At 41.3% G+C, this 24,258-nt stretch overlaps 1 protein-coding gene across 8 annotated transcripts in view; it reads right to left on the bottom strand.

The window, feature by feature from the left end:
• The window catches only part of SIPA1L1 (signal induced proliferation associated 1 like 1), a 371,151-nt gene that overhangs the window by 88,854 nt on the left and 258,039 nt on the right, over positions 1 to 24,258 (bottom strand). For all 8 annotated transcript variants that reach the window (XM_087856075.1, XM_045807903.2, XM_045807913.2 and 5 more), the window contains 3 exons: positions 22,823 to 22,953; positions 17,939 to 18,127; positions 5,425 to 5,599 (listed from right to left, as the gene is read on the bottom strand). In XM_087856075.1, coding sequence (XP_087712201.1) covers positions 5,425 to 5,599; positions 17,939 to 18,127; positions 22,823 to 22,953 — 495 coding nt within the window. The remainder of the gene's footprint in view (positions 1 to 5,424; positions 5,600 to 17,938; positions 18,128 to 22,822; positions 22,954 to 24,258) is intronic.

The raw sequence follows: 24,258 nt of genomic DNA, 5'->3' as shown, positions 1-24,258 counted from the left end.
CTTCTCTGTCCATCGATATTCTTGCTGCTGTGAGGATTACATGAAGTAATGTGTATGAAAGGACTAGCCCATGACAGGTGCTCAGGGTGTGCTGAGAATTTAGAATTTTGTGCAGTTGAGGTAAAAAGGGTAGTTTCCTTAAAAAGGGACCTTTACATATTTTAATTTCTTTACCAAGTGCATTCCAGGACCACTCAAAGGAAAAACCTTACCTTATAACACAGGTCAAAGTTAAAGAGGTGAAAAAAGAATCCTTTTCTTCATTCATCAGTGTCTACGCCTCCAAATGGCCCTTTGCATGTGCAAAGCGTTTAAGCAATGCTAGTTCTATCCAGTTCCCTATCAAAGTTTAAAGTTCCAAATAAATAAGGACTTATTTTCTTCATGAAAAAACCTGTAGCTTTTCTAAGACTCTGAATCTCAGTGGTTTTTGTAACACCGCTGAAAAATGGGGGAAGTAACAAGCATTCACTAACATTGCGGCAAATTAATGAAGGTAAGACTTTGAAGGAACGCTTTCCAAAGGGCTTCCAAAGTCTCCTATGTTCTGCCTTGACAACAAGCCTCACCCAGGAAATGGTTTCCCAAACAATCATCCGTATGCACAGCGAAAAATGAAGGTGGTCTCCAGCTTTCAAACAACAAGCTGCTTGGTGGGAAGTTTATTTTTGTATTTACTGTAGTTTGAGAGGATGGTAATTATCTAGAGGTTATGTCATCCAAATGAGGAGAGAAAGTAAGGAAGAAAAAAAAAAAATCCACCACTGAAAATGTCTTCGCTGTAGAACTGTTCTAACCCCTGACACATCTGTAGCTTATTTGCAAAAAGACCTTATTTCTGAACCAGAAAAATGGACTTTATATGAAAAACTGGGAAAAACAAGAAATGGTTCAAAAGCTCCATCAATTCTTCCTAAAATCTGAATAGAACTGTAATACATAACAAGCAGAGCCATTTCTCGAAATGGCTTGGGTAATTTGAGCCCAAGGGCTAGAGAGGGGGAGACAGCCACACGGCAGAGCTCTGGGCTTTGCAGTACTTAAGTCTACGTTTCTGCTTTCTCGGAACACTTCCCACACTTCGTTAACCACAGCACCGGGATCTGTTCTACCTCCCTAGGGCTTCCTAGCCATCTCGACTGGGGCACGTTAATCTGAAGAAGCCAATTCTGTGAAATGGGGATAACTGGTACCTAGCAAGGCCTGTGAGGACTGCGGGAGATAACAAATATAAAAAGTATTGGAACTTTTGCTTCCAGGCATAAGAGTACCTGGTACAGGACTTGTTCTCCCATTATAAGTAACTAGAAAAACTGACAAAATATCTAAAACAACGTTTTTCAGACATTTTACAATAGGCAGCATTGGATAGTGATCCCAGACAAAAAAGAGCCGAAGAAGATGAGCCCTCTGATTCCCACCAGGTTTTCCACCTGGAGGTACTCTTGGAACGACAACACAGAGCATGGCTTTGAAGAGGGAAGTCAAAACATAGTGGAGTTCAAGAAGTCTGTAGTAGCTGATACTTGCTGGGCAGAATACCAAAGAGGAGGAAACTACACAGTGAAAGAGGTTCAGAAATCTGCGTAAGGGTCCCCTTGAATCTTGGGCTGAATGGTAAGCTGCACAGAGAGAGGAAGATTCCAAGAGCCAGGCAGAGAAAAACTATTAGGGTAGTGTACAGCATGGTGACTACAGTTAATAATACTGTATTGCATATTTGAAAGTTGCTAAGAGAAGATCTTAAAAGTTCTCATCCCAAGAAAAAAATTTTTGTAACCTAGCAGGGCAACACATGTCAACTAGACTTGGTAATTTACAATATACACAAGTATTGAACCATTATGTTCTACATCTGAAGCTAATAGGATGTTATATGTCAATTATACCTCAATAAAAGAAAGACAGAAAAACTATTAGGCAAAGAAAAACGACCAGAGAATTGTAAAGCAAACAATTCTCACAGTTCACGTAAGGTTGGAAGACACTCAAGTTCTAACCACAGTAAAGAGACCTCACTGAATGTGCAGGTATTCAGACACAAGAAAAGTCATGCCTTAATAGTAGAGCTAAATTAGAGAGTAAAGAACTGCTCTAGGTATGCTTTAATACAGCTTAAGAACAAGATTCATAAAGACCAAGCTGTTTTGTAAGTAACGTATCCGCCCACCAAAACGAAACAACACTCCTTTTAAAGAGGACAACAAAATCTAGACACTCAACCATTAAATAGTCACAATACACATTCTCTAATCAAAAGTAACTAGAGACATGAGCAGTAAAATGTAACTCAAAAGCAGGAGAAAATCTGTTAAATGGAGACCTCAAATGACAAGGATGAGGGAACTGGCATACAAAAACTTTAAAACAGCTACTATAAATATGTTCAAGTATTAAAGGACAACATGAACCTAATGAGGAGAAAGTGGGAAATATTAAGAAAAGGAGGACCAAATGCAATTCTGGCACCGAAGAGGACAATATCTGAAATGAAAATTTCATTGGACTGGATTAACAGCAAATTAAGACACTATGGAAGAAAAGAAAAACACAGTGAATTTGGAAGATATATTAATAGGAATTATCCAAATGGAAGCAGAGGGGAAAAAAAACGTTAAAAAAATTACATCAATAGAGACTCATTAACCCATGGTGCACTAGAGAGTGATCTAATGTATGTGTAACTGGAGATTCAGAAGATGGGCACAGGAAAAAATAAATCAAATGGGCAATTACTATTTTTATTTGATGAAAACTACAAATCCACAGATCCAATCACATCTACACTGTCAAATGTAAAGGAAATGATCCTTTAGGAACACTTGAACTGGAAAGCTTTCTCTCTCTCTTTTTTTTAGAGGGGGTTGGAGCAGAGGAAGAGGGAGAGAATCTTAAGCAGGCTCCATGCCCAGGGCAGAGCCTGACTTGGGGCTCAATCTCATGACCCTGAGATGAAGACCTGAGCTGAAATCGAGAGTTGGACACTTAACCAACTTTGCTGCCCAGGCGCCCCAGCATTTTCTCTTTTTAATGACTGTACTGAAAGAAGGGGTTTCCTGACACAAAATAAGGTTGGACAAAACATGTGAGATGACCTCCTAGCACACAGAGCCAAGCCTCATCTCTGGGTGAGCCACGGCCAGTGAGAGGCTGCTGGCGGTTTGCAGAGGCTGGCTTTGACCCTGTCAGCTTCAAGTAAGAGAGATAAATATGCAAACTGCCTCTTTCAGGGCTGTAGACTAGAAATACCCTCTGACTTTCTGTTCCCTGGAGGAGACTTGACACTCTGAAAGGGCAGAAAAAGAAACTACAGACTCATCTGCTTATCAGCTTTGCCCTGAAAGGTTACAGGGGCCTTAAAGGAGGGCACTGCAGCAAAAAGGAACCCTTCGCGGCTGCACAGAACTGAAAAGTGTGCCATCAGAGACAGTTTGCCAATCCAGGCTCATCCCGCTCTAGCCTTCACGGTTAATGGGATTTCAAGGCAGAATATGCACAGAGTGCTTATTTGGCTTATTCTAGTGTCTTACTTGATGCCCCATTGCATAAGCATGTTCTTGCCACACATTTCTCACATTGCCTTTCATCATCAAGAAGTGGCTGGGAATGTGTGCGTGCACAACTAATACACAGTCTTATCAATTTCTAATCTGGCCACTCATGCATAGAATCTTGGTGTTTACAATGTCCACAACAGCCAAACTACAGAGAGAGCCCCAATATCCATCGATGGATGAATGGATAAAGAGGATGTATGTGTACGTACACACACACACACACACACACACACACACACACACACACAGGAATATTACTCAGCCATCAAAAAGAATGAAATCTTGCCATTTGCAACAAAGTGGATGAAACTAGAGAGTATTATGCTAAGTGAAACAAGTCAGTCAGAGAAAGACAAATGCCATATGATTTCACTCACATGTGGAATTTAAGAAACGAAACAGATGAACCTAGGGGAAGGGAAGGAAAATTAAGATAAGATAAAAACAGAGAGAGAGGCAAACTGTAAGACTCTTAACTGTAGGAAACAAACTGAGGGCTGCTAGAGGGGAGGTAGGTGGGGGAAGGGTAAGTGGGTGATGGGCATTAGGGAGGGCACTTGATGTAATGAGCACTGGGTGTTGTATGCAACATATACTAATATATGTTAATATATATATATGTTAAAAAAAAATCAGGGTGCTTATTATATTTTCTTTCCAGAGTCTTTCACATAGCTTTTTGTGGTGACGGTAACTTACATAACACAACAAATTGGGACAACATGAATGAAGCGTATAGGGCAAATGTCAGAGTATCTGGAAAAGAAGAGTCTCGGGGCATACTGAGATTTAACATTTTATGCAGTTGCAAGCAGAGTATGGAACGTTAAAATAATATTTAAGAGTTGAGGCTATTTATGGGCTTTAATAGTCTCTCTTGCATGTCGTTTCCAAGTTGGCAACAGTAAAACCATGGCAACAGGAAATTCTTCCCTGCAGTGGCGTTTATGAATGCTTTTCTGTTTTCATGACTCAACTCCTTATTTAATTTCCTGTACAGAAAATCGGAGAGATTACTATAGACTGCAATACAGATGTGCTAATCCAAAGACCCTCTCAAAGAAAAACAGGTCACAGGTGTCCGTGGATGGATTTTGAGATAAAATTGAAAACTGCCTCCTCACAGACACACAGCAGACGTCAATCTACTCTAACCTAAACAGATACTTGAGAACTGCACTGTTTTATTAATGACCTGGGGAACAGGAGTGTACATGTATGTTCATGTACTTCCATGTTCATGAGCCATAACTAAAAAAAAAACTTCCCCCTCATTGTGCTTTTAATCAACGAATTTCAGGAGCCAAACTAATACCAAAGCTAAGAAGCCTATTTTCTTAGGGATTCAATTAGACTATGAATAATAAAAATAGAAAATAAGCAAACAAAAGCCCTCACTATTAATAGAATAGAAAAATGAATAAGAAAACCATAGGAAGGCTGACTGCATAGATAAGCACGAGGATTACGAAAGAAATTAATGAAAGTAAAAAATTCTAGGGCTTACGACCAGATGGTTATAAGATTCTGGAATTTTTAATCACTCTAGCATTCAGCTAAATATAGTGAAATTTATGCAACACTATCCAGGAGCCATTCTGCGTGATTTGCACCCACTGCTCTACTACTCCATCGACACTTCTGATAAAAAAAAAAAAAAAAAAAGTGTTAACAGTCCAATCCTAGCTACTTTGATTATAGTCTTCGATTGTTTCAGTGCCACATCCTCCCTCTCTGGCTTCCTCTCCCCTATCGGCAGCAGTGTTCTGCAGTAAATGGCAATGTTGTTTTATGGGCAATTTAGCAGATGAACATCAACACAGCAGGAGGGAAATAAGCGTAGCAGGAGAGTATAAGTAGTTCTTACTTTTGGTGTCAAGCTGTGCACGGTACTTCTCAAATCCTTTGAGCCGAACACGTTCTCCCAACAGCTGAAGGAACTCCTCGAAGGCCGGGCCGGCTGACTCGTTGTTGTACATCTCCTCTTCGGTGCTCTGTCCAGCCCTGCAGTACATGATGCCCACCTTCTGCTGATAGTTCAGCTGTAAGAGAGGCAGTGCGGTAAGTGCGGGCGGGTCCACTGTGCCCCCCACCCAAATGCTCCTAACTCCTGCAGGGCACGTTCCCCCTGGAAAGGCAACAGCTCTCTTCTCCTGAAATCCTGCCGTTTCAATTCTTCCATCTCTAATCCAAAAAAATACAGAACAAGTATCTGTAACTCTAATCTTCACAAATTAAGAGAAAAGGCCAGGAAAATGAATCAACACGTTCTGTACGTCAAGGTCATGCATCATCAGAACGATGTTGATACTTTAGGGAATTTCTCTGAACGGATTACAAAGTACAAAATGAGGCCCTAAAAAACAGCTTGACAACAAAAGGGAATTCTTTTTTAATCATCTCCCCCTTTTCAAAGGGGAAGGCTTTACAAATTTAAAAGCAGAGGTCCACTTTACAAGAGATACTTTAAAATACATTCACACAAAAAGCCCATGAATGTACTTGTGAATTTCGGTTTTTTTTTTTTTTTTGGTAGAACTGGGAAAGATTTCACTCCCAACGCCACTTTTCCAATATACTAAATTATAAACCTCAGTTATGTCTTTGTTAGAGCATTAGCATTATCAACAATATACTTTTCAAATATCTTTCTAAAAGACGAGAGCCTGAATAGAAACTTTAAAAGGGGTTTCATGATGGCAATCAGCTAGTGGCAAATATTCCTTCCTCAAAGACAGTTAAAACAAATCACTCAGGAGATTTAAATATGATGCAACATTAATCAAAATATTTACTCATCACTGAAAAGTCTAGTCATTCTGCAAACAAATTTTACGGTGATATTAGTCATTTAACAAGACATTAGTTTTCTTTTTAAGATTTATTTATTTATTTGAGAGAGAGCGCAGCATGTGCGCGCACATGAGCCTTGGGGTGGGGGGCAGAAGCAGAGGGACAGAGAGAATCTCAAACAGACTCCGCGCTGAGCATGGGAGCCCAACATGGGGCTGGATTCCAAGACCCTGAGACCGCAACCTGAGCTGAAACCAAGAGCCAGACATTTAACCGACAGAGCCACCCAGGCACCCCAAGACATTAGTTTTCAGTATAAAAATTTAGACTTTTAATGCCCTAGTGAAATCGAGGCACTCCACACTGCTGTGGCCTCTTTCCAGAGTGACAGCGCAGCCAGTGCACCAGTCAATTTTCATGTCCCAAAGTGAAAGGGGGAAGGGAAGAGGCAAAATTGTAAAAGCTAACATTTATTGAATACCCACTATATGCCAATCGCGGTTTAGAATTTAAGATACATTAGCTGATCCTCACAACAGCCCATAGAGCAAATATCAGCAGAGTCGAGAATGGAAGAGGAAGTGACAAGCTCAGTAGGGAGAGAGACAAGACCACAAACTCCGTCCCATGACATGGCTGGCTCTATCCCAAGATTCAACCAGGCTTGAATCCACAGCCCCTATTCGCAATTCTGAAGTTGAAAGGTAAAAACCAAATTTAGGCAATCACATTTGGCAGTAAAACTTGATATAGGCAGACATTAATACTTTTAATTAATTCTATGTTACATGAATATTCACATTTTTCCCCTGTAGGAATATTAATGTGATAGTGGGGTGCTGTCTCAGATCCCAGTGGGAATATTTCTATATGGTGTATATATTCTATTGTCCTTCTAAAACGTAGACATTTCTGAATTCTGAAAGCCATCCGGCTCCTACCATTTTATATAAGGGATTGTGAACCTGAACTGCTCTTTTCAACTTTCTAAACCAAATGATTCAGCATTGTAACAAGAAAATGTCATAGGCGCAAAACTCTCACTTGCTTTCCTCCGTCCACTGCACACCACCTCGTGGACAAGGAAGCTCCACGGCCTTTATACGACCCCCGTGGACATGACAGCTCCCGGGGACATGAGAGCTCCCGGGGAGTGCTCTCGTTGCACAGAAGAGGCTCACCCTTGCTCCGCCTACTCCAGCAAGCAGGTCAAGTTCCAAGCCGGAAACTTGCAAATAACTGGATATAGTAATCATGGAATATTTTCAAAACAGCATGTGACATCACATTATTTCTACTTCATTTAAATTATCGACAGAAACACTTCTGACTTAGTTCATTTTCATATACCACATGTAGGTAAAACGGAACAGAAGTCAGAATAAAACCTATCGCACACGGCTGACATTTGACCCTTCTCTCAGCAGGCCTGCTTCAAACGTCAGAATGTGGCTCATGTTTGCACGGGGACTCCCACAGGTAGAGATCTCGCCTTGGCTCTAGAATTAATCTGAGTACCTACCCTATCGGGTCTCAACAAATAAAAAATAGTGGTAGGCTCTGTGTCCACTACAAAAGCAGCCTTCATACAGCCGAATCTTTACTGTCTCCCTGCAGGGAGGGCTATCAAAGAGAAGGCATGTGGAGAAAGGAAGGGGTTTTGGGCTATTTGCTCTTTGGCTCTGTGCCTCCCAGATCAGCCTTCTCAGGCCACAGCGTAAAACAAAAGTCACCCTGTTCAACAGAGAGCATCACCAAGACACTGGATTTGTGGATGGCTTTTTAAAACTTCTCAGATAAAGGCCGAAGATTTCACTGTGCAACATTCAAAAGGATTAGTTTATATAGAAACAGGAGTTCAGTACAGAGAGAAGTGAGGAAACTTCCCCTCAACCACCGGAGAAGCTGAATCCGAGGACAATGAGACAGTGTGCCGCTGTCTTCTGACGGATTTCTCATCCTCTAGTGAACTCCACCGGCAGCTCAGGGAACAAACTGGCGTCTGCTGCTTGTGAAAAGAAGGAGCCTTTAAGAGGATTAGGACATTTGTTAGAATGTCAGATTTCCTCTGGTTTGAAACTGTGCCAGATGTCACTGCTCTATCCGCTAACGTGACAATATGACTGTATTCTTGGTTTCTAGTGCAATTAAATCAAGGTAGGTGGTATTCTCTGGACGCAGGCTCCTGGAACCCTTAGTTGGCAACCCTGCTCCCTGCCAGAATACGAGGGGCTGGTGGAGAGGAGTTATGTAAACATAATAAGGAACACTGCAAGGGAAAGAGCAAGTGTAAATGGAGGCAGAGCTAGGGTTTGGGGTTTTGAGTTGTTAGGAGGTTATATAAAACAGCACTTTTTTTTGAGACACACACAAACACATCTGTATGGGTTTATATATACGAATACACAATGCTTCCATATAATGCTCAAAATAGAGCTATGAGGACACCAGAAGCCATCCTGGGAACAGGCTGTGTTTATCCACAGTTTGGGATAATCCTGGGGCCATGCTATACAATTCCATGCTTGCATATCAACTGTTCACAGGGAGCATTCTGGAAGTGTCTGGACACCCACAAATGTTTCTTTTATAACAAGTAATGATGGTCAATCCAACAGGACAAAGGCTACGTTTGAGATGAAGGTCTTGAATCGCAATAAAGCAAAGTGTCCTTAAAACCCATCAAAAGTGACATGGGCTTTCACAGCTAGGAACCAACAGGACATAAAATCACTCTTCTAATAAAGTGGATACCTCAACACAGAATCAAAGAAACAAATACTGCCATCGGATTTACATAGCCCTGAGTGTCTGGAAAGATGGATGATGAAGTCAGAGCCCTTCGCCAATAGAAACAGATTGGAACAACCAATCTCTCGGTTCGGCATTTTCACCTCCTCTTGCCTGGTGTCACGGCCTCAGGAAGGCTACTGGGACAGCAAAGACCATGAGAATAACCCAGTTCTCAAATTCTTAGAAAACCTTTACACTGACTTAATCCAGAAATTTAAAACCGTCACTATGAGTCACGGTATTTCATTGTGAGGCAGTTCTCAGAGTGTGGGCCATGATGCCGGGGGGTTTGAGCTTTGCTCTGGGACACAGGGATCTGGAAATAGTTTGCTCCTTTCAGTTCTTGCTTCTAAACTCCATTAGGCTGTACAACAGCAATGTTTAACTTAAGGATAATTTTGCCCCACTGTTGAGGCCAAACTGTCCTGAGACGACTCCTCTGCCACGTGAACTAGGAGGTTCTCCAGTCGGCCTGGTGGAGGCAGAAGCTATTCCTGGCCTTGTGGGAGAACTGAGGGTTTGCCCCCCTAAACCTGGAAGGTGGTTCTCACCCTGGCCTCAAGTTGTTTCCTCAAATGAGTGCACTTACAGTACTCATCTCTGCAAACTCCACCTTCCTTGGCTTCGCGGGACTCACCTGGAAGTCTCACTCGGGGAGACTGCTGGGCTTCCATGGATGCCCCTCCCTGCACTGCAGTTTGCAAACTCTTCAGGCAGAAAGCTGGTGTGATCTCCCTGTCCACTGAATTTGTATCCCACCTCCCAGAGATCACTGTCCTTTGCTGTCTGATGCCCAAAGTCATAAAGACCACTGTTTCATTGTTTTGCCTCGTTTTTTAAAAGTTGTTTCAGATAGAAAGGTAAATTCAGTCCCTCTTTCTTAATCTTGGCTACAAGCAGAAATCTGGCTTGAATTTTTACATCAAGTTTATTGTTATATAATTTCTGAACAGTAAACTGCATCCATTTGATTTAATGAGTTCTAATACACCTGTACCACCATCAAAATACAGAAAATTTCCATCATTTCCGAGTTTCCTGATTCCTGCATCAACTCACTCAGATGATCACTGCCCCCCCCACTATAAATTAGTTTTGCCTAAATTTTTAAAGAATCTTTTTGTTGGGTAAAATCCACTGTAAGAGTTAGTCTTTTGGCACTCTAGAAACCTGTCCTGGCTTCTACCTTTTCTTTAGGCTTCAGAGCCTGACAAATGGTTGATTTTAACATTTAGCTGTCTTGTTCTTCTATGAAGGTCCTTCTTCCCCCTGTCTATGGTTTTTCTCTTTTTCTTCTATTTTCAGACATTTTTATCCTGATGGACCTATGCCTGATTTTCTTTATATTTATCATGCTTAGGGGCAGAGCTCCATAAATCCATCTTAATTCATTATCTTTCATCAGTTTTGGAAACTTTTCTATCAGTATTTCTTCAAATACTGATTCTGTCCCCCAAATAATGCTTTACTTGTTTTCCTCCAGGGAATTCCATCACATATACTATTTCATTCTGGCTCACTGCCTTTTAGGTACTTTTGTGTATTTCTCTCCAGTTAAAACTTTTCTGGTAACGGCACCTCTACGTTTATGGCAGCATTATTTACATAGTCAAACGACGGAAGCAGCGCAAGTGTCCACTGACTGATGAATGGATAAAGAAGATGTACACATACTGGAATATTACTGAGCCATCAAAAAGAATGAAATTTGCAACAATATGGCTGCATCTAGAGAGTATTATGCTAAGTGAAAAAAGTCAGTCACAGAAAGACAAATACCATATGATCTCATTCATATGTGGAATTTAAGAAACAAAACAAACAAGCAAAGGAAAAAAGGGGGTGGGGAGACAAACCAAGAAACACACTCTTAACTATAGAGAACAAACTGGTAGCCACCAGAGGGGAGGTGGGGGGAGTATTGGGGGACTAGGGGATGGAAATTAAAGAGTAGATGTATCACAATAAAAACAGAAACAAAAAAAATGAAAAGAAAAAGAAAAACAATTTTCTGATAATTTATCCTCAATTCATCAATTTTCTCTTTTGCTCGAATATGTTCTTAAACCTATCTATTGAAATGTTAACTTTTGCTATATTTTCCATTCTAGAATTTCAATCTGATTGTCTTTCTTATCGTGCTGACTTGAACTTCCAGTATCCTGTTGAATAGCAATGGTGACAGTGTATCCTCCTGCCTTCTTAACACTAAGTCTTTCATCAGTAAGTAGAATATAAGCTGTAGATGTTTTATAGATGTTTTTCATTAAGTTGAGCAAGTTCCTCCCTTCTTCCGCTTTCATCATGAACGACGACTGTGTTGTTCCTCAAATCTCACAATCCTTACCCAATCTGCCTCCTTCTCTCCACCTTGCAAATTCATTTTGTGTTGGCTTTAAATACAGTGTACAAGGTTTTAGCTGTACTTAGCAGGAAGAAGAGGCAAAAAATAGATCTACTCTGTATTTCCAGAAGCAAAAGTACAAACTTTTAAAAACTATTTTGTCCAGTGTTCCTGGCTATTCTCATTGGGTGGGCTGGTCTGCAGCAAACTATTCTGTCATTACTGGACACAATGACCTTGTTCATTTTTTAAAATCCTCATGATTCACACTGACAGCATTTACTTTGGCTTGTTTTTCATAAACATGACAACTTTCTTTACCACTTCTTAAAGACTCATCACTATACTGTCCCCTAAAAAGAATGTCAAAGAGACCGGAAGAATTCAGTGTTGTGGGCAAAAAATGCTAATTAGAAAATTTGTCCTCATTGGAAATGACTAACAAAAATAAAATCACTTTTTAAAAATGACATGGATACTGGGTAGGAAAGTTATTTTAAAAATCTGACTGAGATGCTGTCAAAATTATTTTTATTTGTGCACAGACATATTCTAAGCTACTTTTATCTTAGCATAACAAAAAAATTCTATACGAACACACAATAATCTCTAATGTACAAAATTTCTCAACAAAAATAAAAAGCTTCATATTGGGTATTAAACTGATAATAAACGTACCTGGTTTTGACTTGATATTAAGACAAATTTCTATTATATAGAAAAATGCTCTTCATTGCAGCATTGTAATAGGAAAGGACAGGAATCAATCCAAATGTCCATCAATAGGGAAACTGATAAATTACGGTACAGTAACACAACATAATATTATGCAGGCATAAAAACAATGGGAAAGCTTTCTATATATTGACATAGAAAGATCTCCAAAATATATTACTCAGTGAAAAAAGAAAATGTCCACAGCATGCTATATTCTGTATAAGAAATAAGACTCTATATGCATATTTGATGATATCTGTATAAAGACAGAATATATAAGAAACTAGTACAAGTAGTAACTATACAGGAAGAGAGAGGGAGGAGACAGAGCAGAGTAGGAATGGGATTCCTCAAGGTAAACATAATTACTTTGATTTCTGCACCACTGGAAGATATTAGGTAGTTAAGTCCCATAGGAAAGAAACGAGTGTAGATTTTTGTTCTAAAGCTGAATTTAAAACACAATCCACAATTTAAGGTCAAGACTGACAGATCTGCACTCCATTACTCCTTTCGGACTGTGAACCAAAGAATGCTCACTGCTTGTCTCTGCCATGCTCAAACCCGTCCCTGCAAATCGCAGTCCCACCACAGCCAACTGTCTTCTGAAAGCCACTGCTATCAGCTGTGCTAAGCACTGAATCTTACCATTGGAACGGACTCCAACCAGTCATCCAACCCAGCCTCTGCCAGGCGAAAGAGCGTGGATGAGAAAGCACAGAGTGACCACTACTTGGGAAGAAACAAGATAAAGCCACCAATGCCACCGCCTTCTTCCCCTGACCTGACAACTGTCACGTGTATTTCCCTCCTGATAACGTGCGTACAGACCCACGAGCTGTCTAGAATCAACGTGCTGGCCACCTGAACTGTAACTGGGCCTTAGCTGTTACCATGATCTAAAAGAAGAAGAAAATTTCAGGAATGGTAATCGTTCTGCCAAAGCTTCATTCATATAAAATGGGTTTGGGGAAAAATGTTTTCCTTATGGTTCCTCCTTTAAATCTAGCAGCCGGAATCAAAGAAGAAAGTGGCTGGCTAAACTCATTTATCCTCAATAAAATAATGCAACATGGCAATGAATAGGCTAAGTCAGCACAGAATTTCATTCACACCCTTAATCAAAGAATCGGTGCTAGTCATTATCAAATAACACTGCTTCTTTCCTTAACATTCATTCTGGAAATAAGTATCACAGACCTAATTAGATATGATCGTTTTCCCCTTTAACTTCAATAACTTTCAAGGAATAGAAAGCCCAATGAATATTTCCATTTCTTTGCATCTTTAATAATTACCTAGAAAAACAGTGGAGATACTCGTTTAGGTAAAACCACTACCGTGTACATGAAACCTGATATTTCCTAATGAAAACAGGACTACCAATTTTCTCTATTGCAAACTGGCAATTGCACTTTAATATGTTATACTTAATACGGGGCACCGAAGCCAGCAGCAGTAATGCTTGGAGCCCCCTTTCCAGAGTTTCTTTTCCCACTCAAGGGAGGAAGAGGGGGATGGGGTGCTTAGTGCACTGCTTCAGAGCGCAGGCTCTAGAACCCAGCACTTGGATTTGAGACCAGCCTCCACCAGACCCTAACGGTGCGTGGTGGGGTCTTTTGGCCTCTTTGTACCTCCGTGTTCTTGTCTGTAAAACAAGAACAATAATAGCACATACATCAAAGGATTCTGAGAACTAATTAAGATAATTCATGTAAATTGCTTCAGAGGGTGCCTGGCTTGGTCACTCCTCCATAAAAAATATCTATTTTTATTACTCTCTTATGTGCCTCACACTCCTGTGTGGCTAGACTGCCTGCTGCCATAACCAGACGCTGCTTTCATCCTTCTGTGCTTTGTTCGTACTGTTCTGAGTCTCGACCACCGCCCTGCTTATTCTCTGGCTTGAGGAAGTCCTCCTCCCTTCCATGGCCCATCTTGGGAATGGGCCTAACCAATCATGACTTGGCCCTGTTGGCCTGTGCCTACGCTGCTCTCTGTTTGCAATTCTCTTATTATACTCATTATATTAAACCTGACTTTCATTACAGTAATTTATGACCTTGTCTCCTTCATGGGTAAGGACTGTGTCTTACTAGACTATTTATTCTCCATAGTATTTAATAATCTGCAAAGAGTGGTTCTCCATAAGCATTTATTAGATTTGAAACAGTTGTGCTTACTTATGACCGTGAACATAACCTATTATACGGCCTGTACTAGCAGCTCTCATGGGATTGCTCACAAAAGTTAAATGAGATAGTGCACGTAACGGGCTTCTAACAAGCTGTTATTTTATCATTATCAACTGCAGCTAATAGTTCTTCCATGTGCACCATGTGCCCGGCATGGTGGCTTTTCATTCCTCTTGCATGGAGTAGATGAGATAAAGGTGTTTTTTAAATGACTGGTGAAGAAAATGGCTCTGACATGGCAAATTTAAAAGTAACTATTAGCTATATTATTAAAAAGCTGGCTTGAATAGATCATGAAATTCCTGATATTTTACAGCATAGTTTTGAGTATCTAAATAATTCAAGACATGCAGAAGTATAAAAACTTGCAAATCGTAAAAACAAAGGGCAGTATTCTGCAAATGTGTGTACCCAGTGTTGAGGACTATTAAGGGAAGACAGCACTCCGAACCTCTGAAAGTCTCAATCTTCTCATGACCGTAAAACAGGCCCATGATTAGAAGCCCTCCCTGTGCAGGGCACTATAAGGAGTGAACCAGGACACGTGCTAAAGTGCTTACAGCAGTGCAATAAGTAAACATATGTGCTGATCTAATTTGTTTTTCTCATAAATGATGCTCTCAATTACCGACTAAGTGAAGATCTAGGACCAAGATGGATAAACTAAATCTAGAGTTGATCCAAATTTTCTGAGTCACAGTCTGTTCTAAATCCTTGACAGTGTGAAGTCACTGGTAGGGTATTGCCCTGTATAGCACAATGGAAATGGACATCAATAAACAGTGAGAGGCCCAGAAAGGCATCAGGAGGAAGAATGTGAAAGCTCGGGTAAGCCCCATCTACAACTTCGATAAGCATGTATTCATTTTCTAAACTTCACGAATTAAAATGTCTACCTTCAGTTTCTGCAAACGTATCAGTCTAATCAAATAAAAAACACATTTTTATATTTTTGTGAAATGCTTTCTTTCATATATTACAGATATAATTTTAATTTGTTCTATTCATTTCAGTTTTTAAAAGTGGTAAAATGAGAAAATAAAGCACCAGGGATCTGAAAGTCAAAATGTTACAATGAAGCAAGCAAACAGTGTTTTCTTTTCCCAAACATAATCATGTAAGCTGTTTAAAGGAAAAAAGCTACTAAAGGAATTGTTTAAAGAAAACTTAAGGGGAGATCCAGAAGTTCTTTTCAGTGAGTCTAGTTTCCTGATATCATTCGATGAATCTTTTTAAATGTAAGGATGTATAAAGCATGAAATTTTTAAAAATGACATGGATAGAGAGAGAAAATGCTTTGCAATGATTCAAATGCATAATCTACTGCACTTATATGCATTTCTTTTTAAAAATCTATGTAAAAGGCATGAAAATAATCGTTTTCTCAAAATGATTCCAAGGCATTAATGAGATTTCCTACCAAAAAAAATGACTCCCCAGACTAAATGCTCAAGTATGTGTGTCATCTGCTTTTTATCAGCACAATCTTGGCTTTGAATGCTATGGAGATATAAATGAAAAGACAGAGGCCAAGGGAGTGGGGGGAGTGGGGGGGTGGGGTGGGGGTTGGAGGGTGCTCCTTAGTCCAGATTTAGAGCTGCATATATAGAAGAGCAGGCCTTAAACTTTTAGGTTCTACTGCCTGCTAAAATTTCCAAAATAAAACTGGGGAGACTACCCTAGGTTGCCAAATTTTAATTTCTCTGAGGAAAGGCATTAAAGAAAACAACTAACACATATATTATCATCAATAATTTATGAAGGAAAGGATATTTTAATACCCCCTAAGAATAAGAAGCCCATAATTTTAGAATGGGCAGTTTTGTGAATCAAATAAATTTAGCTTTAAGTTAAACTCACCATATAGTGTTATCTTTTCTAGGTTGATGGGACCAGAAAGTGTTCATCACTAAGAGAGGGCAGAAAATGGGCCAGAGACCACACAAGATGTCTACAGTTAGGGCACCTAGTTTTTAGGAGTATGGGTACAACAAAGGGGAAAATGGCAAAAAAAACCCAAAAAAAACAAAAAACAAAAAACAAAAAAACCAACAAAAAAACCCCCCACCTTTTCTTCTATAAAATAACTTGTTCTCATGTAGGATTTAGAATGTTCAATTTGTGATTACATTAACAGTGCTGAAATATGATTCTCCTTGAAAAGCAGAGTAACTGAAAAGACTGAATCCATAAAGTTGAACCTAATCCTCATTTTTCTATTCCTCCTCTGTTAGACTGCATGCTCAGAACATTTACGGGAAAACAGCCCCCAAACAGTTAAGCCTCAGCGGTGTTCTGAAGCATTCCAAGTGTGCCCGATTTGCATGTTACAAACACAGACACACAAAGCCTACTTGAAATCTATGTACAGAACAGACATCAGCTGGGCTGATAAGTAAAATGAATGGACAGAGAGAGCAAAGATTAGAAAAGTTGTGTCCAGCCATTGGTTCCTCATATATCCCTACTGGCTGAATTAAAAGAATATACCTTAAAATGGATTTTTTTTTAAAACTCCTATTCATTTTAAGAATGTTGGAATTTTTGGTTAATTAAGGAGATGCCATCAAAATTTGTTCATAAAATGGCATTCAATAAGTGGACCAATTTTATGTTTGGAGGAATTTTTCTTTAAATGCAAGAGTAAAGCTATTATTAGTCATATTGCCAGGATGTAATATGGCTGAAATGTTCAAAGCTGCTCAGAGAGAGTGAGAGTGTATAAATACAGCATCTAACACAACTAGCCCAGATGCTCGAATTCTTACAAGCAGAATGTGGGCACATCTCCGGTTAGTGGATCTTCCAGAGCATAACCTGTCATTCTCTACCCTTTTGCTGTCTCTGTATGGATTATCTTATCAACCATCTGCATCTTGACCAAATGGCCACACATTAAGGTACAGGAAGAATGGAAGTGAGAAAATCTTGAGCATTTCCTTTTGTGACTAATTAGGACACAAATTTTTAAAATCTTGTATTTAGAAATCTTGGCTAGACTACATCTTTGGTGGTATAAACAGACTTTTGAAAACTGAAGTGTTTAAGAAGAGCGTGGTATAGTGGCTAACAGCACAGGCTTCAAACTTATTAAACTGTGTGAACCTGGGCTTACTACTCAATCTCCCTGTGCCTCAGGGTCCTCATCTCTAAAATGGGGATAATAACGGTGCCATTCTCGTAGGGCTGGGAGAGTAAAAGGGGTAACATATTTAAGGCACTTAAAACAGAGGCTCTGATTACTACTACTTACTCCTACAGTATCTGAAAAATTCACTGCATTTATGGAAGATTTTATACTGAAAGAGTTGAACTCAATTTAAGAACTGTATCTATCAATTCAGACATAGAAAATTTCATCAGATGAGAAAGGTTCAGAGAGCTAAGAAGAAAGAAAATGAGTAATGGCAAACAGACCATACTTTAAGATAAATGGTATCAGTTTTCCCTGTCAAAAAAGAAATATGAAGGTCTGTATTCTAGAAACCTAGCAGTTAATCTGAGCAGCAAGAATGTCTTCCCCCAGAAGCCAAACTCACCCCTTGTTCATCCAGTTTCATGAGTTGCTCTGTGACCTTGGGCGTGTTGAAGGCCAACCTCAGGCACTGGACGTTGAGCTCAGGAATCACGTGCTCCAGCACTTCTTTCAGGGGCAGTCCTCTGGCTGTCGAGTGCTTTGCCGTTGAGGGAACGGCATCCTCCAGGACTGAGCCTCTCAGGGTCATGAGCTGAAAGACAGACATGTGCTCCGATGACGGTTCTCGCTGTGGGAGGGGCGTAAATACATCGAATGCACTGAGGCCTAGGTTAAGGCGCTGCTGAGGAGCAGGGAACGAATTCTGAAGGAGAAGCCGGTGAGGGAGAAAGAATGAGGGGAGTGATGGAAGAACTCTATATACGAAAAGAAGCCAAGGCTTCCAAGACCCTGGCAAGTCCAAAGGAACTCATTATCAAGCCTTCCAAGGACACCTACTTAAAAACCAAATAAGGCATTTCCTTAAAGAGCTTGGTAAGATCAGGGCCTTTATATGGCTGTAAAATGCCACTAACCAAATTAAGCTATCCCAGAGAACTATCTGAAGCATAAATGCTCAGGATTTAGACATTATACCTTTTTTAAATTTTACATTACATTATTTTATGACACAATTATTTTACATTACATGATTTTATTACAAAATTTTATTACATTATTTTATTATAAGAGATAAGGGAAAGGATAAAGGTTTAAATTTCATAACATCTTGCTGCCAACCATGAACTATTTATATCCCCAAATGCTATGACAGTAAGACCAGGACTGTAGCTGGTATGGCAGCATGGTCAACAGCACCGGAAATCACTCTAGATTTCCCCTTATTTCTTAGAACACTTTCCATTATTATGAAATATAAACATAACCAAAGAAATGTCTCTATGTAATGATGATTTGCTGGAGTAAATACGAAGCCTAGAGCAGTCTTAATTCCCAAAAAGTGCCACATGGCAAAGCTGTTACTAAACGTAAACATTGTATGATGACCTAAGAAAAAACCCCATCACACTGAACACCTTCCCATGAAGCTGGCAGGTCACGAGGCACGGGACTGCAGCAGGTGCGGCGAGAGCGGACAGAGGAGGGTGCGCGTGCTGACGGCCAGGGGTGCGGTGTACGAGCGTGAGAGGAAGAAACACACAACGGCAACTCGGAAGGCTGTATTTACTAAGAAAAGTGTAACCAGTTCAGGTCCTAAGAGGGTCCAAAGGCAGAATATGGGGCGTTGTGGCTCAGTGCATAAGAACAGGCCCTCACGGAAGGCATGGCACTAAAAAGGGGCCAGGAAATCGCGGGAGCACTCTGCAGAAGAGCATGTCAGAGAGCGAAGGTACTGAGACAAGGAAGAGGAGGATGTGGGGCGCAAGAGCCACCGCTCTGGCCCAGCTGGACGTGGGTGGGGAAGCTGGGGGGCGCGGAGCAGCAGTGTGCACCCGAGGGCGTGCACCCCGCCAGGCTCCAACAGGCAGCCTCAGACCTTGTCTGAATGGGGAACAGGACGTGTACCCTAAGGCGAACTGCAAGAGGAAGAAGCCGCGGGCGGACAGCACCGTCAGAAGGAAGCTGTGAGAGTCTCGGAAATCAGGCAACGGGGGCATGACAGACGGTTAGCAGGGAAATGGAAACCAAAGGAACAATCACCAGGGAAGTCAAATCTGTAACATTTGCCAACTGATGGTGAAGAGAAGGAGGGTAGGAAAAGCAAAATTTATCAACATCTTGCTCTCACTACGAGAACAAGGTACTATTCGTTTAATTAGTATCTTTTCTTTCATTTATAAATAATTTGTTTTCGAATAACACTTGTGTAAAAAACATCATTTTTCCTATGATTTAATACCAAATTTGACAGAAATGGTTTCTGGGGCTTTCTTTTGTGTTTTAAATCCTGGGAAACTGCTGAACCGCCCAGGTACTGCGTTCCTCCTTCCGTGAGTAACCTGTGCCTGGACACAGGAAGCTACAGAGGCTGGAAGTCCGCCCAGGAATGCTAATCGTGCACCACAGAAAGACAGCAGCTCACCCCAAGGAAGCCAACCAGAGGAGAAAAAGGACTCATTTTTCTATCTGGATCACTAGCATTGCTGATATTTTTGTCAATGATTTCCAGAAACAAGACAAGAATCCTTATAAGTCCCTGTGCACCTTTGCTTAAAAACACTCACATTCTGTAAGGTTTTGTTCATGAACTGTCAGGCTTACAAATATGTTTTTCTGTTTATGTTGTGCACTGATGACTTCTACTGAAATGAAAGAGGTAAGAGTGAAGTGCCTGTCAGGAGAGGGACGAACATCTAGAGATGTTTTCTGTCAAAGGACTTTTGTTAGTTAATTTTTGTGAAAAACCTCATTAAGATATTACAGTTAAACCACATTTAAGGATGACTTTGATTAGAAAGGAAAAAGTTACACGAAAGCTAGGGACACTTCATTACATACACATTAGAGAGGAGAGGAAGGGCGAGCAGACGTACGATTCTAGGCATTAAGATGTGTAGTCAGTCCCGAACAACTCAGACAACAGTCCCCACCCACCTAGGGCTTAAATTCCAGTGCCAGAGACAGAAAACACACAAAATAAAAAGTACAGCACATGAGGTAGTATTAAGTGTTCATGAAAAAACAAAGCCTAGCATTAGACGTGAGATGGGATGTGTGGGAGTAGAAATTTTAGATCCACTGGCCAAGGAAGGCCCCTGTGATTTATGCATAAAGGTCAGCAGAAATGAGAGAGCTGCAGCCAGGAGGATGCCACGGGAAGAACAAGGCAGGACAGAGGAATAGGGAGTAGCCGAGCCCTGAGGCAGAGGCTTCAAGGTGGCCCCAAGGGGAAGGAAGCCAGAGTGGATGGTGTCCTAAATCAGCAAGGACACTGACTGGCTTTTACTCAGGACAAGGGAAACCTAAAGGATTTTGCACTGAGGAATGACAGATCTGGATTACATTTCTAAAGGATCCCTGCGGGGCTTATGGGTAGAGCAGGAAGAAGGGTTCTCAGAGAAAGATGATGGTGGCCTGGCCCTGGCCCAGGCCGAGGTGGTGGGATGAAAGAAGAGGTTGAATTCTGGGCATATTTTGAAGACAGAGTCAACTTTTTTGCAGACAGTTTTGCTGACAGACCAGACTGGAGGTTAGGAGGCAAGGAAGAGAGAGGAGTCCAGTGTGACTTTAAGTTTCTGGCCTATACAACTTCAGTCACAGAGCTGTCACTTAAACATTAATATGAACATAAAAGTGATGACGGTGTCTTGAACCATAGACAACATCTGACGTGGATGTTCCAGTCAAAGGCTAAGGCCAGGACCCAAGGGACCATCGGATGGGCTAGCAGAAAAAGGACCGAACTGTCACACCAGAGAAGTGGGGGGCGGGGGGGGGGTGCAGGGTGAACACTTTGGGTCCAGGTAGCAAGGGACGAAAGGCCAGAGGTGGGAAAGGCAGAGCCACCAACCATGGCGGAGGGATCCCGGTCACTTAAGACAGCCGGAGTTAACGCCGGAGAGAGAGGAGAGACGCTGGGAGCAGATGGGGAAGAGCTGCAAAGCGAGCTGGAGGGGACAGTCATGGAGACTGGTAACAGGAGCTGGGGAGGAAATCCCTCACTTAGAAAACTCTGACCTCTGGTGAGACGGGTGGTAGGAACCGGTGTGGCTGTGGGAGGGGAAACAGGTGAGAACAGGAGGACAAAAACCCCAGAAGTCAAGTAATAAACAGGCTGACAGGAATCCAAGAAGCCAGAGAGGGGCAACTACCTGTGTCCAACTTCAAAAACAGTGTGTTCTCTGTGCTTTTCATGTTCCACAAACACATTTATCCTGCTTACTGATTAGCTCTGGTGTGGAGAGAAAGCACACTAGAGCACGGGAGCTCTTCAATTCTCTCTGGCCACTACATACAACCCGTTAGATATTGAAGTCATGCCTTTAAAAACCCTATTTTTAATTTCCCCGGAGTTCAAGCTGAGGAACGATTACTAAGTGAAGCCAACCCCTGGAACCTGCCTTGTAGTCAACGGGGGATATGAAGTAAACGTCCTATTTAAACTGGTTTCAAAACCATTATTTTTCAGATACCTCAGGGGGATATTAGGCATTAATGCACAACAACAATCCTGAAGTGAATCTGGCGCAGAAAGGCAATAATAAATTCGTAACTGGCACAACGGCACACATGTTTAGAAAGAAAACAAAGGAGAAACCTCACTGTCCCAAACTTGTTCATGAGTTTATAACAACACCACCACCACCAACAAAAACTGCTGTGTTGGCTATTTTATTTTCCTTTTCCTTTCCGAGCTGAGTTTCATTTTAAAATAAAAACTCATATATTATGTGTGCTTTGAGCTCTAAAGAGCCCCAAGAGCCGGTCTCATGCACAGTGAGGAGCCTCGGGTCGGCCGGGTCACTCTGAGTCTCCTGACAGCCAGGGAACAGGCCCAGGGAAGAGCCAAGAGGAAGTGGAAGATGAAAAGTCTCTTTCCCTCTTCTTGGGTTAAGAACTGTCCTCAGCAACAGTTTGGAAGAGCGAGCTAACTCTTGGGTGACCCTCTCTCATCTGGAGTCCGCTGGCCCAGTGCTTCCCGGCCACCCCAGCGGGATATGCAATATCCACTTTGGAATCTTGAGGACTCCAGTTTCCTCGAACCACACTTAACTGATGTATCTTTCTCCGAATCAAAACTCCCATTCATTTATTGCCTCTACCCAGGGGTCGATGGAAAGGAAGGGTCCAAATCTAACCACGATGTCCACCCCCATCAGCAGCAGAACCAATGAAAGGGGCTTTGTTCATCTAAGACGTCTGTAGCTATGTGCGATTACATTTAATTGCTTTGCTACTGAGACTCCTCACTCCACTCAAGCCTCAATCTTTCTGGTGTGCAACTTACCTCACTGGTTCTAAAAATTATTCGGTAGTTGTACGGAGATCCATTTTCCTTCGTTTCTTCTGGTTTTTCCCTTCGAATGCTCACAGCCACCGGACCAAGATTCTCATCAGCCCCAAAATAGTTCCAGTGTTCTTAGGTAAAATAAGACAAAACAAAATTAGAACATTTACACAACACTTTAAAAATGTTATAGTCTGCTTGATATTTAGATCACTCAGAAGTTATGTCAATAAAATGTAAACACATTTAGCAAATATTCCTCAGTGAGTTATAAAATGAAGACTAAGCCACACAAATTTGTGGTCTCAGAGGAGGTAACACTGAACAGAGGTGGCTTGTTGAGTGGTTTTGTTTTGTTTTGTTTTAAAGAGATTTGTGTTCTGTCTCTATATTCTACCATTTAAATAGGCTACATTGTGTGGGCTTCCTTGCCTAAGGGAAGGTTTGTGCCAGCACCTCTTAGCTTTTATTAAAAAACAAAAAGTAGAAAACAGCCCTACACCTGTTGAGAATAGAGTCTGAGGATTGAGGGCTTTCCCCCAGATTAAAAAAGACTTCCCAGGGGGCACCGGGGTGGTTCAGTTGATTAAGCATCAGGTCATGATCTCTGGGTCCTGGGATCAAGCCCTGCATTCTCGGCTCCCTGCTCAGCAGGGAGTCTATTTCTCCCTCTCCCCTGCCCCCAACTTGTGCTCTCTCTCAAATAAATAAATATCTAGAAAGAAAGAAAGAAAGAAAGAAAGAAAGAAAGAAAGAAAGAAAGAAAGAAAGAGAGAGAGAGAGAGAGAGAGAGAGAGAGGGAGGGAGGGAGGGAGGGAGGAAGGGAGGGAGGAAGGAAAGAAGGAAGAGAGAAAGGAAAAGAAAAAAAAAGGAAAGAAAGGAGCATAGAAGGACTTCCCAGAACTGGAGAGAGGAGAAAGGTCTGTGAGTCACTGAGCCACACTTTCTCCCAGCAAGAGTAGGGTCTACGGAGGAAAAAGCTTCTAAGAACCCTTAGAAGACAGAAGCCAAGGCCCAGGCCTCTGGGCCTCACCAATGGTTCCCATTCACTAAGCATTAGAGGCATCCTGCAAAGCCAGGAAGGGCACGTTTAGGCTGGAAGAAGAGGTCTCCCCTGGGTAAGCAGTGTGGCCAGATGACTGATGATTCTGGGCCCTTTCCTCAACATGCTAGCACTGCACAAGACCCCAAACCTTAGCACAACCTGGGGGGGTGGGGGAAAGTCTCCAAATGACTGGTGTTGAATTCCTTCCTCTTCACCCGATGGAAAGTCAGGATCAAAATTCAACTAATTTACAGAAAAAAAAAAAAATGATATTCACTATACACTAAGTATACACTTCTTTAAAAAAATTAAAATTGTTGATACATGCGTGAGATGCTCACAGATGAGGAAGTCCATAAAACACAGAAATATATGAAAAGCTAAAGTAGAT

The sequence above is a fragment of the Ursus americanus genome, chromosome 26, assembly GCF_024610735.1.
Source record: "Ursus americanus isolate L20-20 chromosome 26, mUrsAme1.1.p, whole genome shotgun sequence".
NCBI classification, from domain to species: Eukaryota; Metazoa; Chordata; class Mammalia; order Carnivora; family Ursidae; genus Ursus; species Ursus americanus.
This window is presented reverse-complemented; position numbering and strand designations above follow the sequence as displayed.